The sequence below is a fragment of the Somniosus microcephalus genome, chromosome 14 (genome assembly GCF_052327205.1).
Source record: "Somniosus microcephalus isolate GS21.2 chromosome 14, FLI_Smic_1.0, whole genome shotgun sequence".
NCBI classification, from domain to species: Eukaryota; Metazoa; Chordata; class Chondrichthyes; order Squaliformes; family Somniosidae; genus Somniosus; species Somniosus microcephalus.
The window spans coordinates 21,958,248-21,973,102 of record NC_141000.1 but is presented as its reverse complement, the minus strand read 5'-3'; the positions used below and the strand labels follow the sequence as shown (position 1 = coordinate 21,973,102).

Here is a 14,855-nt window from a genome sequence, read left to right as displayed (position 1 = left end):
ATTAGGCACTTTACAGCCTTCCGGACTCAATATCGAGTTCAACAATTTCAGATCATAACCTCGGCCCCTATTATATTTTTACATTTTTTATCCACACTTTTGGTTTGTGCCCTTTCCTTTTTTCTCGCTCTCTCCCACACGGCAGCTGTCTCTCACTCCGCCAGTGCATTTCACACTTCATCTAGAGCCATTGTTTGTTTCTTTACCTGTCCTATTACCATCTCATCTCACCTTGAATAATCTTAATGTCTCTTCTTTCATCCCCTCCCCCATTTCCCAGCCCCCAAACTGCCTTTTAATCTGTTTCATTTCCTGCCTTTTTCTCTCAGTTCTGACAAAGGGTTTCGACCCGAAACGTTGACTCTGTTTCTCTCTCCACGGATGTTGCCTGGCCTGCTGAGTTTTTCCAGCGTTTTCTGTTGTTATAACAAGTAATCCATGTTAAGTTTAGGAATGCTTCCTGTTTCTGAAAGTGAAAGGTGTCCTATTGTGAAAAACATTTTCATTTTACAGTTTAACTCTGAAATGAAAGTCACACCAAGTATATAAGAACCTTTTTTTATTATTTTAATAGAACAAAATTCATATTTTCTGCAGCAAACAAAACCAATCCCTGATGATGCTGTATTCTGAGTATAAATTCAATTCTCTGATATTCCCATGAAATCACCACACCAACCTTGTACTGCATCAATCAAGTACTGTACAGCATTATTAAAACATCAATTATACAGAATGGTGTGCTTGCAATAAATTCAACACAAGTAGGCATAAAATGTGCTGTTGAAAACTTATCAAATTGAAAGCCATTATTTGTAGGTATTAAACTGGCTCAGAATACAGTGTAAGGCATGACATTTATGCAAGTGTTAACTGGCATTACATAACACAATATTAAAAAAATTGTTACTGTAATATCTGGTGTTTATATTGTTCTGGATGTATAAATAAAACCATAAAAAATTCTTAGAACAATCATGTCCAGAGATTCTGTCATACTCGAAATGTTTCTTATAAAAGGTACAATTACAAATTTGACATGACACTGGATATTACAGTACACTCCTGACGTAACTGAACCATGGAATGAAATAGACAGTAATCCATTTACACAGTCACTTAATTTGAAGCCAGCGCTCTGTTCCTTGGTTTAATCTGAATTTTCAAACTTGCCACGGTTTCATGCTCTGAAGCGGAGTTCAACTATGGGATTTGTCTGTCAAATAGCTTCAGCTACAAGCACTCTATACACACACACGATCCACCTATAGCAAGCTTTGTGCATGTGTCAAACATTCAAATTAATTCTGATCACACCCAATAGATTTATAAAATACATAAATCTATAGTACTATATAGTGCAAACAACATTTTTTCCCTTTTTAACAAAATTTGTTACATTCTACTCAGGTACAATATAAAAAGTAACATTAACAATGAAATAAATACAGGGTTGAACACATATTCACACGGCACAACAATATGTAATCAACTCAAGTCTTAACGCTTGGTTTTGCAACAATCAAGAATTGACAATGCCTTTTTTTTTTAAATCGTAAGGGGATTAATATGACTAAATGGTTTATTCCACTGAATCTATAATGATTTATACTATAAGCTTTACACATTATTAAAATAAATGTTATTTTATTAATTGTATCTATCATTCACATTCATAGTCCATATCATCTGTACCGCAGACATGATACACGATGGATCACACACTGAATTTCCTTTGTGTAGATTCAATGCCTGTAAGGCTTCTTCACAGGACTGAGAAGAACATCTGCTGGTCTGAAAATCCTGTCCATAGCTCTGCTATAGTATATGTAAAGGACAATTTTCCACTTTAAGAGAATGCTGCCCATTTTTTGTCTTATAGTTTTCCTTTGACATTTTAGTGTCATGTCACAAAAATACAGTATTTTCAAAATCAACTAAAATTGTACTGTTTAAAAAAATAAATGAAGTAGCTAAACCCATCAGCAATGTCAGCGTTACTGCAAATATATTCCAGTACATTGGCAGGAACAATGATCTCCAAGTAATTATTAATTAGTAGCATTGCCTAATACTATTGAATAATGAGCAGCGGAATAAAATATTAACCCCATCCACTTGAAGGAAACCAAAGGAAAAGCACCTGTGACAATAAACTGAAAAGAAAATTTAAACCTTTATATAAAAACTTACCATTTGCCTCATAAATACTTTGAAATGACGATAAGCTTAGTGAAACATTCAAGCCATAAATTGTAGCTCGAAAAATCAATTGTGGCATTTAAACAAATAAGAAACAAAACATTTACGAATTATAGAATGTTACCAGAATATTGAAACATTTGGTTTCCAAAACATGCTCCATTACATTTAATTTGGTAAGAACATAGGCGATTTTGCCTGCAGTAATATCATACCCCCTGCAATTATGGTAGAAATACAGAACTTTTTACAATTTTCTTTCCATATCTATGGGACAACAAATAGTAAATGAAGAGTAGTGAAGAGGAATTAGGATGAAAACAGCTCAAAGCTCATATTAAGACCTCTTATAGCACTGGTTGTATCCATGTGTAAAGAAAGCTTCAGAATAGTTTAACATCAAAGTAACTCACTGCTTCAAACTGTTTTGAATTTACTTGCAATAATTCAAACAAGATTTTAACCTTTTTAAATTTCTGCATGGTGGCAGAAAGGGCGGGCCTAAGCCACTCCTTAATGGCTGACAGGAAGTAGACACTTATTGTAAATAAACCTCAGTGCTCATGGAAATTAAACATCCTGTCTCTAAATCTAAGGCCTCCTATATTTTTAATCTGCAAAATTAATATACCTGGTATTGCGATAAAATTGTGGGTCACAAGACCAGGCATACCCATAATTTTATTGTAATTTACTGATGCCAATCAAATGACTTGTACTCATCTTTCATTTACATGATTACAATTTGTACAACAAGGCATAATGACTATTCAGCATAGCATAAACTATTTTATGACAGCAGGCTCACACTGGGACACTACAGTTTCCATATCATCCGGCTTAGCAACAGGGAATTAACCACAGGCGCACATAAAAACCGAACAAATTAACTAAGGATGTACCACAACTATGGCTTCTGCCCTGAAATGAGCAGAAGAATTTTATAGAACACAACAGTTCCTTGGCTGTTCAGTTTGGGTGGGAATGGTTAGTGTTGTCTGGGGAGAGCAGCAAGACCGGGTCGAATGGTGGAAATGGTTAAATATTCTAGAGTTTTGCTCGACTGCATTTAGATATCTATGCAGAACTTTCCTTCAGGAGATTAAATGGGAAGGGTGGGGGTGAGTAAGAGTCAATGGCAGTGTAGATTGTACTGTAAGGCATAATGAACCAAATGGCCTTTTCTCATTTCATGCTTTATATTTGGTGCCACATAGGAAAGATGTAGGTCAACTCAGTCATTGACAAGTTCTCTATGGCCATAAAACAGTGCAGTTTTAGAGGTTTTACTATTCTTCACATAATGATGTGCTCTTAACCGGGAGGAAGTAAAGATTACAGTGTGTGTGATGTGGGAACATATCATGATTTCCACTCCTCCCCATCATATCTAGGAAAATGAGAGTGTACTGTAATGAATTAATTCCCTGTTTTGTTTAATAACAGGACTGCAGTTAGATTACTAGATAGAATAATTTATTTAAGTAAAGAACATAACCACATTTACAATGCAATGATGGCGAATAACAAACGTAACCGTAGGCTAATTCACGGTGACTACCTTTGAAAAGGACCTAAAATTGCCAAGATTGACTTAGAATCTGTAGATTTCTTTCAAATAATGATTTACAAACAAATACAAAGCAAATTTAAAAATCAGACATAAATAACTTATTTCCTAAATACTATTATTCCAGTTTGGTTATCTCGTTATCACTTACCCTGTCATTAAAGGCTGATTTAAACAGCACAGTTGGCTGGACAGATTTTATACAATTGTCACTGGAGAAAGTATAAGGCAAAGCCAGAAATGGTCACCTCAATCAACACAGCACAGAGTAAACTGGATCCTATGTGGACGTTATACTTAACACTTGCTTGGCCACATGTTTACATAATCCATCAACAACCATTTTCTTCAAGTGCAACGTAGACCTGGGACACTCCAAATACTTTCATAAACTGTAATAATATGTTTTAAATAGATCTATTGAAGCACTGTCCTTGTCAACAACGTTGTCCATCATCCTGATAAGCACCATTTCAGGACACACTATCACTCACAAGTCAGGTACAGCATGCTTAGATGCAGAGCTCCCTCCAGTCATAAGACATCTCCTACTGTACCAGTGTGACATTTTTCCAATTCTCACACGAGTCATCCTTGAGTAAGATTGCCAATTTAGTGCCACATCAGGTGTAGCTTTGGACCCATGCCCACTAGCAACTAAATTGAAGTTGTTGCACATACTCATTTCAGAAAGGATACTTATAGCCAGCAGAGGTATGGTTGCCTCAGATTGACAGGGAGTCTCCTGGAATGGGGCATGAATCTCACTTTATGCTTTAAATTACCTCCCCCCCCCCCGTTCCGTGACATCACCGGCTGCTGCTGCAGAGCCGGCGCCCGCTTAGGGGTAATTGGAAACGGAACTGGCTGGTTGCTAGCAGCCTGGAGGAGGAGAGAGGAAGATAGAGCGGGGATAGGGTGAACAGGCACTAGAGGGCAGAGGATTGGGGCTAGGTGGGGGTAAGAGTGGGTGCCTGAGGACTAGAGGTATGTCGGTCAGGGGATTGGAACTCGGGATGGGAGAGTGATAACAGACTGGGGGTCGGGAGACAAGATGGGTGTAGGGCCCAGCATTTCCCGCGGAGCCGGGAACAGCAGCAGCAACATGGTGAGTGGGAGCGGCACCGAGAAAGCCTCAGCAAGTAAAGGGCTGAGTAAAACCTGGGGACCTTACTGTGGCTAAATAGTGGAAGATTGTTTCCACTGGTGGGTGGATGGAGAATTAGGGGACGGAGAATTAGGATACTCACTGGGAGAAACAAGGGGGAAGGAAGATTTTTGAACTGAGGGCTATTAGAGCATGGGATGCTTCACTATTGAGGCAGAGACTAGAACATCATTTAAAAGGGAATGGGATATAAAATGATCTGTGGGGGGGAATGGGATTACAGGAGGGAGCGCCAGGACCAGCATAGGCACCAGGGGCTGAATGGCCTCCTCCTGTGCTGTAATATGACAGAATAATATAGAATTAAACAGCACCGAAACAGGCCATTTGACCTATCTTTGTGCCGGTGTTTATGCTCCACACGAGCCTCCTCCCAACTTGTTTCATCTCACCCTATCAACATATCCTTCTATTCCTTTCTCCCTCATGTACTTATCTAGTTTCCCCTTAAATGCATCTATGCTATTTGTCACAACCACTCTTCATGGTAGTGAGTTTCACGTTCTCACCACTCTTGAGTAACGAGGTTTCTATATCTATCATTCTATGAAAACTCTCCTTTATCGAGTCCAAGCCCAGGGAGTGGTTTAGAAATGTTGGTGCTGAGCTGAGTTTCGGACGATGTGCTCTGTAAGAAGTGCCCCAAATACCAAGCCCTTTGGAGGTGACAAAGGCATCAGTGAGAGTTTCAGCAGAAGATGGGCTGACGCAGGCAATGTTATGGAGGTGGATGTAGCTGGTCTTTGTGATGGAGACAATATGGGGGTCGGAAGTTCAGAATAGGATGCTGAGGCTGCGAACAGTCTGGTTGAACCTGAGACAGTGGCCAGGGAGTGGGATGGAATCAGTGGTGTGAGGATGTGGAGTTTGTGTCAGGGGCTGAAGACATTAGCTTCAGTCTTCCCAATTTTTAACTGGAGGAAACTGACCCTAATCCATGACTGGATGTCAGACAAGCAACCTGAAAACACAGAGGCAATGGAGTCAGGTAGTGTGGAGGTACAGCATGCATGTGGAAGCTGACCACATGACTTCACATGATGTTCTGTCAAAGTCTGCAGAGAGGTCAAGGAGGAAAAATGCACCACGATCACAGTCACAGAGGATGTCATTTGTGACTTTGGTTAGGGCCATTTCAGTGCTGTGGCATGTGCGGAAACCTGATTGGAGAGGTTCAAACATGGAGTTGCACGAAAGATGGGCATGGATTTGGGAAGCGACAACACATTCAAGGACTTTGAAAAGGAAAGGGATGTTGGAGATGGGGTGGTAATTTGCAAGGGCGGAGGGGTCGAGGGTGTTTTTTCTTGAGGAAGGGACAGGCACAGTATCTGAGGAGAGGAAGCCACTTAGAATATCAGCTAACATGGGAACCAGGAAGGGAAGTTGGGTGGTCAGCAGTTTATTGTGAATGGTGTCAAGAGAGCAGGAGGTGGGTCTCATGCACAATTTGAGCTTCGAGAAGGCTTAAGGAGCGATGGGGGAAACTAGAGAAACACACAGGATCAGGGCTAGGGGACGAGGGCGGGGGGGGGGGACTTGGCGGGAGGTTTGGTTTAGTGGGCAAGAGGAATAGGAGAGAAGAAGTAGAGGTAGCTTAACAGATGGTCTTAATCTTAGTGACAAAGAAGTCCATGAGTTTCTTGCACTTGTTGAAGGTGAGGGTGGATGGGGCGGGGGAGAGGTTTGGTCGTGATGAAAAGAAGCTTGCTTTGTCTTTGGGCTCCAGATTGATCCTAGAGTCATGGGCAGTTTTGGCAGAGGAGCGTGAGGCCCAATAGCACTTGACGTGGTCCAGCCAGATCTGGTGCAAGATGGCTAAATCAGTTGTGCGCCAGATACGCTCTAGTTTGTGCATCTTGGACCTCAGTGAGTAAAGATGGGGGAACAGCCAGGATGGGAGAAGGTAATCAGTTGGCAACTTAAAAGTTCAATTTTAAGCGATTTGGGGGAGAATTATTTCTGGGGGAAAAGGGGGGCTGGAAGGGGGTAGGGGATAGAGTGATATGAGGAAGTGGTTGGGAACTGCTTTGCCTATGATCAAGACCGTGGGAATGGAGAGGCCAAGCGAGATAGCAAAGTTAAGCTCTTTAATATGGGTAGGAGAGTTTATATGAAGGGAAAGTTTAGAAAGGACAGGAGGTCAGTGAAATCAGAGGAGACGGCAGCTAAGTTGGGATGGAGGCTGAAATCATCGAGGATGAGGAGTCGCTCAGTAGAGTGAGGGAGGAAAGGAGGGCGTATCTTAAGGAAAAACTCAGAATGGTGCTGGTGGTGGTCATAGAGAACAAGGATTTTATAGAAGGCAAGAGGGGTGGAACAAGGTGAGATGCTCGAAGGAGGATAAGGTGCCAGAGGAGTAGGGGGGAGAGACCAAGGTGTGATTTAGTGATATGGTCACACTGTCACCACGGCGATCTGGGCAGGTGCTGGAAGGTATAAACAGGCAGGGAGGCTTCATTAAGGAGCAAGGTGTAGCCCCCCCATGAGCCAAGTTTCAGTCAAAGCCATGATCTCAATGCAATTGTCCCCAATTAGGTTGTGGATTGCAAGGGTTTTGTTCACAAGTGAACAGGCATTCTGGGAGGTATTGCGGAGAGGGGCGGTGATTTTAGATCCATTGGTAGAGTTCAAGGGGCCAGTGGTGAGTGGGGTGATCAGAACGGGAAGGAGGCTGCCAGAATTAGCTCCTAGTGGGCACCCTGGGCAGGAAGATAGGCAAGAGAGGAGAATGGGGCAGTTAGGGTTGCTGCTTGTAAGGAGGCAGCAATGGGTGCCTCGCTGGGTTCATTGGGGAATGCCAAGTGAGGCTCAAAGGGTAGCTGTGGGTTTATCCAAGGGAGTTTCAAGCCTGGGATGGCAGCAAGAGTGTAGGAAGGCAGAGTGGTAGTGATGGGTTGTGGTACGGATTGAGAGGGGGGAAGCAAAGTACCCAAGAAGGGAGAAGTGAAAAGTGGTATGACGGAGTGACAGGAAGGAGAGGAGACAGGAGAGAAGGTCTCAAGAGAAAAAAGGAGGAATAGAAGTAATGGGCGCAGGTCTGGAGCAGCAAACAAAATATGGATGCGAATGGAAAGGAAGTCAATCCAAGATCTGTTCAAGGGGCAGAGCATCAGTCGGGACTTGCTAGAGGTTATCCAGTGGAAACAGATAGTCGAAGAAAAGTGGGAAGTTGATCATGACCCAGGAGAGGATGATCCAGTGATCCAACGGAGGCGCCCAGAAGCCTCATATATTGGCAGTACACACCAGTGGATCTGGTATACCAGCAAAGGGGTGAGGAGTGAAACCTGAGGACCAAGAGCAGTGAAGTCCAGGGAGGGTGAAAGATAAATCCACAGCATCAATGCAAATGCGGTAGCAGCTCTATGGAGGTGAGGAGCACCCAAGATCGAGAGCAGCAGTAGGTGCTTGAGGAGCCAGTCCACCCCAGCCAGTGAAGGGTGATGAAGGAGCACTGAACAATGCAGGGGGAGCAAGCAAACAGCAGCAAGGGAGAGAAATCCAGAGCAGGATAGGAACCAGCTGGAACAAATCAAAGCTAGTTTAGTGTAGAGTGAAATAAACAGTCGAGGAGCAGAAAACTGAGGCTGTAGGAATGGTTGCAGTCCAGCAGCGAATGCAGCCTGAGTACAGTGGCCAAAGTGGAGGTCACAGAAACCAACAGAGAAGGCAGATTTCTGTACAGGGTCCAACAAAGAAGCATAGTATTTTATTAATCTATATTTCCAGGAGAGTCTTTGAAGATTTATGATTGAGAAGGGTGTGTTTTGTTCTACAAAGCATATGCTACAAACATTTACGTACCATCTTTTACGTTTGTAGGGATTTAATGATCAATTAAATGTAGCAACTATAGACATACACCAAGGAGGTTTGAAAAATGTGCTCATGGTTTGATACCTTCTGTAAGATTGCTGCTGGAATGGTTTCTACTGAAGAATCAACTGGTACTTTGTACAATGACACCAGCCTTCAAGTGTGTCTGTATAAAAGGATCACCACATCCCATACTAATTAACAAATCCGACTGGAACTAGACCAGCTGCCAACAAGACCAACTGAAACCCCAAAGTTGGGGGCCAAGATTCCCATATCTGCTAATTTTAGGTAAAAAAAAATACCATGAGTATAAAGTGGTTAATGCCCGCTCAACACTCGTGCTGGCTTCTTCTTTAAAGTTAGTGAAGACAGGAATTTCATCCCTTTCATCACTGGCTAGTTTTACCTGTAAACTGTTCACATTCAGCAACTACAAAAAGTTCAACAATCAGATGTGTGTTTCTCAAGCCATGGTTCATTCTTGCCATAACAGTGCCAAAAGAATCACTCATGAAGGATAGTTTGTGTCTGGTTATTATTTGTTGAAAAGAACATTTGGTATTTTGTTTGTTGCACTTTAATAAATTAGTGTAAAACTGTATGTACGTATCAAATTCCTAAAACTAGTGCACAATTTTAACCAAGGAAAATGGTCATTTCAGTGACCCGCCTAGCATCATGAATAAACTGCACCCAATTAAAATGTAACCACAAATTAAAAGTTCTTATACAAATTCTCATATCTGTATCATTGGCAAACAGTATCTGCAGATATTTGTAGGGCGGTGAAAGCATAGTGACTTTTCAAAGCTTTAGAATTTCTGAAGCTTAAATTAGTGAAGGGTTAGTGTTGATTCTGGCTACATGGTAAACTATTAATAAATTGTTTTCACTGTTTGACCCTATCAATTTGATGTTTTATTGGGCTTCCTGGTACTGCTGTGTGGGTCAGTTCTTGATTTTCAAAGAGGGTACTGATTATGACATAGAAAGTCTATTAATCTCAACACTATGTGAGATTCAAGTTCAGGGTTGTGAATCCAAGGCTCATTTTATGTGAGTTTTTCTTTAAGTGCCAATATTATTAGTAGTGTTATCAAAGCTTTAACTGAAATATTATGAATAAGTAGCAAACTCAATGTGCTCACCTCTTTAAAATTACTTCCACTTAAAACTTGAACTCAAACAAAACAACTTTCCCAGGCAAATAAGAATGAGTTGCATATTTCTGCAGTCTTGTTATATTGGATGAATAGAGAATACTGAATATCTGGGAGTGATTATAAGGCTTTAATCTTATTGTTGGTTCAGACCACATTGTAAACTTCAATGATAGTTTATAACTGTTATCTGAGACCTGTCAAAACAACGCAGCCTTGAAAGAATTCTAGGAAATAAACACACAGTCTCTCACACACTCGCACTCTCTCACACTCACACATTCTCTCACACTCACACATTCTCACACACTCATATTGTCTCACTCACATTCTCTCACACTCACACACACTCTCACACGATCTCTCACTCACTCTCACATGCTCTCACACATTCACACACACACACTCTCACACTCACTCTCTCACACTCGCACTCAGAATTGTATTAGGGAGGAAGGAACAGACTCATCAGTTTTCTATAACTATAGCACTCATGGTGGATGTTAATGGTCAGTGTGTCCCACATCTGCATTGAAGGATTACTGACTGTTATGTGACCATAAGTTTACACCAATAATCAACAGTCCATTTCCAGCAAATATGCTCATTATATATTAGAATTATTAAACATACAATCAACTTGAAGATTAAGCTCATGTGAGTACTGCAGAAACTGCTGTGTGGGTGTGTGTTAATGTGTACGTGTGATTTTCGTCCAACCCTAGTCTAATCTGAACAAAGAAACAATGTGGTGCTCATAAAAATATGCACTTTCACATGAGATGTAAAAGAAGTTACCAACACTATATTGCCTCAGTGTTACATGAAATGAATGATGGCTTAGATAGAATGTCACTGTGCTTTAGTGTGATTGGTGGAATCTGCAAATCCTCAAGAGTCCTTCAGTGGGAGCTAAACTCAGTGATTAATGACAGCGCCATCAGCTTGCAGCTCACTGATCCATTTTTGGAAGTTGATGGAAATCACTCTATGGTGGACAGTAATCATATGAGAAGGAAGTCATAACCAGGCAGACAGTACGTCATTTAGTGAAGCACGCAAAGTCATGGAGACAAACGTGTGTTTACACTGGAGCAGTTGTGGTATCTTCTGGCCTATTTTACTTCTGTGGCAGCTTTACATCTATCATAAACTTGTTGTCTTCCAGGTTTACTTCAGACCATTGTAGAGTCAGAATTTAAGAACAATTTAAAAGATACCAATATATGGGGGTTTGGACTGTAAATGCTCAGTTAGAGACTCCTATAGTTAGGCTGCAGCAATAACAATGTACAAATAATTCATTGCCTTTTAACCATTTAAACCAATTCCAACAATAGTCAATCGACCAGGCAGAAAACAAAGCATTAACAATCCTTACAAATTATACTATGTCAAATTAAATACATGTAATATGGTATAATAAAACTAAGTACCACATCTATATTACACTGGATGGATTCAGGCTGGGCAGTTGACCCATGACTTGTGTGATTAAAACAATTCCTAGAAATACCATTAAAAAAAATTTAACCAGTGAAAAACAAGGAAACAATTGTTCACCAATTTCTAAGCAGTCTGAACTGCAGTTATTCCCTATCATGTCAAGCACGTGGCAGTTGGCTGTGATGTTAAATAGGTTTCCAATGAAGTGACCTAGACTGTTTCCCATAAACATTTAAACCAAGGCAGGAGAGAGACTTAGCACCTGCAGAGTCAGAGGTTCAACAGGAAACATTTCAGGATAAGAAACAATACATCTTGTAACTGTAATCATCCTGTGTCAAAGAAGGCGCCTTGGCAATAAGGACACATTTATAACCACTGGCTGTTTTACTAAAGCTTCAGCCCCCTTTCAGATGTAAGGAATGGGGGGGGAAGTAATTCAGATTGGTTCCAATACAAGCTGTCAGCATGATTCAAACAAAAAACTATTAAATAAGTATTCCATAAAACTTCATTACCGCAAGAATTAATTTCATAACAGATGCTCCAGCCTAATCCGTATTCCAGTTCGTTCTCTGGGTTTACTTTTATTGGATGTCCTTCATAAGTACTTTAAAATAATCAAATACTTTACTTCCTTGCAAAAAAGGCAGCTAGGCGCTGTTTTTTTATTGGAAGGACATGGAAATCCTGTGAGCTCATTTTCTTTAATTTTATGCCTCTATTTTTATTGTTTTTTTTGCTGTCTCTGAGCTCGAGTTGGGATTTGACATCATAACATTGTAAAACAGATTCCTGCGATAAATCTGTCTTGTAAGAAAAGTTTTTTGTAGATACTCCAACAACAGTTTTTATTTTGCCACAGAGAATAGCTGGGCCAGCGTCTTTTACAGACACAATGACTTTTGCAGTGTCGGTGCTGCTCAGTGTGTCAGTGTTACTGCCAGCTCGCGAGTCATCCCTCAGTCTACTGTAGTTTTGATCGACCACCCACTTATGTTGGCTAGAAAACTCACAGCTGTTAGACGTGCCGTGTAACACAGCCTCTACTTTCTGTGCACCTAACAGTGGCACAGCGTTAGACCAGGATTCGCTAGAATGAGAGAGGGATTCATTCAACAAATTAGCTGACAGATTAGAAGATGTATTACCTGGAAGGTTCTGACTTTCTTTCATTTTCTTGGGGGTTGCAACTGATAAATCCAACACACCATCCTGTTCAATCTGTTGATAAAAAAACTCGTTTTTCTTTACTACAGATGTTCTCTTCATGGAAAGATCAAGAGCCTCTGTCTCAGTGTTGAACTTATAGTTTGCATGTTGATAATCTTGTACTCCCCGGTGTTGGATGCACTCTAAGACTTTTTGTTGTTCTTCTTTCTCGTTTGAAGTCTGGGTACTTCTGCTTGTGGTGCTGCCATTGTAGGTAGTTTTTCTGTGCATGTCTGTGAATTTGTTGGGATCTGCATCCTTGGCCATAGGGATGGGAATGGGGATGGGAATGGGTATTGGAACCGGAAGAGGAACTATTACTGGATATGGAACAAGAAGAGTGGCAGGAGGAACTAATGGCGAAAACAGTCCACTAAAGTTCTGGTGTGGCGCAGAGGAGAAACTAGTGGACATGTTCTCGGGGCCTGGTTGGACATTTGGTACCGGCGGCACTGTGTTATGAGAAGGGAAAAAGTCCTGGAGAACTGTAGCAAAACCAGGGATCTGAAGAGGAGGCGGTATATCATATTCCTGTGTTTGATTTGAAGGTTTCTGGCTCAGTGGTTGAGACTGAATGCAGGAACCAGCAGTGCCCTGAAGAATGTGGTTCTGGACAGAGTTCACAGGGCTAGGGGTAGGTGAAGCCAGCAGCAGTGGAGAATTTAAATGCTGAATCAAATGCTGCTCCAGTAACACAGACAGTGGCACTGCACCTTGATTCGTCATTACCCATGGTGCGTTACTACTAGGAGGTATCTGGGGTGTTGAACTCCCAGCCACCTGCAAGTGGATAGGTAGGACCATAGGACTGTCTCCTAAACAAATTGGTTGCAGTACTGTGGCAGCCACTTTAAGTGACACTCCACTTGGTGGGTCTGTTTGTGGTGTCATAATAGAAGATGCTGGAACAGCTACTAAGGGGGAAAGTGCTTTTTTCATGAGACCTGTAGGATTGATATTCCACGCTTCTGCAGTGATGAGCTGGGTTACTCCATTCTCCAGTTTATTGTTTGTTATTGTAGCGGATGGAGAGTCTGTCACATCCATGGGCAGGTTAGACTGAGCCTCTTTGTAAAATCGATCCATTTTGTACTGGTTCAAGCATTTCATGCTACAGAACTGAAGCTTGCTCTCACTGTCACTCGTGTCCACATAGTCTTTGGTGTGGCGGATATATTTGCACCAATCACAGACCTGCAAGTTAAATCAAAAAATCTTTTATTTGTGCCCAGAATCTTTTAAAGCTGCCTCACCCATTGTGGCGAGCTGCAGAAGTTGCATAATCATAGGATACAAAACAATAAATCCCCAACAGCTCAAGTATCACACCCAAGCTATGTTAGAATGCTCTAGGTTTTTTTTAAACTGGTATTGCTTTGTTTTCTTCCCTATCTTGGTCTACCCATTCAGTGCCCCAACCTGGCCAAAAGACAGGGCAGACCATCCATTCATAGCTCTCCACCAATGTCTTACTGAAACAGTTCAACTATAAAATAAATCTAATAAAGAATTCCGGAGAAACTTCTTTACCCAGAGAATGGTTAGAATGTGGAACTCGCTACCACAGGGAGTGGTTGAGGTGAATAGCATAGATACATTTAAGGGGAAGCTAGATAAACACATGAGGGAGAAAGGAATAGAAGGTTATTTTGATAGGGTGCAATAAAGTAGGGTGGGAGGAGGATCGTGTGGAGCATAAACATGGACCAGTTGGGCTGAATGGCCGGTTTCTGTGCTGTACATTCTATGTAATGTAATACTTTTCATTCCTTCCTATGGGGGAGCAAAGCCGCAGTCTACGAACTTGCCATTTGGACAATGGCAGGAATAAGTATGCATCTGACCACTCTGCGGTACATTTTATTGGATGCCCATTCCGCTGTTCGACAGTGGGTAGAAGCACTTGCTGGAGTGCCAATGACAGATACACAACACCAGGTTATAGTCCAACAGCTTTATTTGAAATCACAAGCTTTCAGAGCGCTGCTCCTTCGTCAGGTGAAGTGGAGAAATGCATAAAGACACAGCTTATAGTCAGAGAATAATGTCAGATGTTTACAGGTAATCTTTCCAACTGCCATTTATCACACCTCGGCAGAGAGATAATCACAGCAATCAAAGGTGTGAATGGTGTCCAAACAGGTCAGTCAGGAAAACATTACATCAAAGAACAATGAGGTGGGGTCACAAGGGGTCAAATATTGCAGATGATGGGGTCTGTATGAAAAACAAAAAAAGACAAAAAACATTTTTTTTGCTGGAAATCACAGCAGGT

General features: G+C 41.4%; 1 protein-coding gene across 2 annotated transcripts in view; it reads right to left on the bottom strand.

Annotated features, from left to right (window-relative positions):
• Positions 1-544: 544 nt before the first annotated feature.
• The window catches only part of rai2 (retinoic acid induced 2), a 128,562-nt gene continuing 114,251 nt past the window's right edge, over positions 545-14,855 (bottom strand). For both annotated transcript variants that reach the window (XM_086006328.1, XM_086006327.1), the window contains exon 3: positions 545-13,774. In XM_086006328.1, coding sequence (XP_085862454.1) covers positions 11,999-13,774 — 1,776 coding nt within the window. In that variant the 3' untranslated portion in view covers positions 545-11,998. The remainder of the gene's footprint in view (positions 13,775-14,855) is intronic.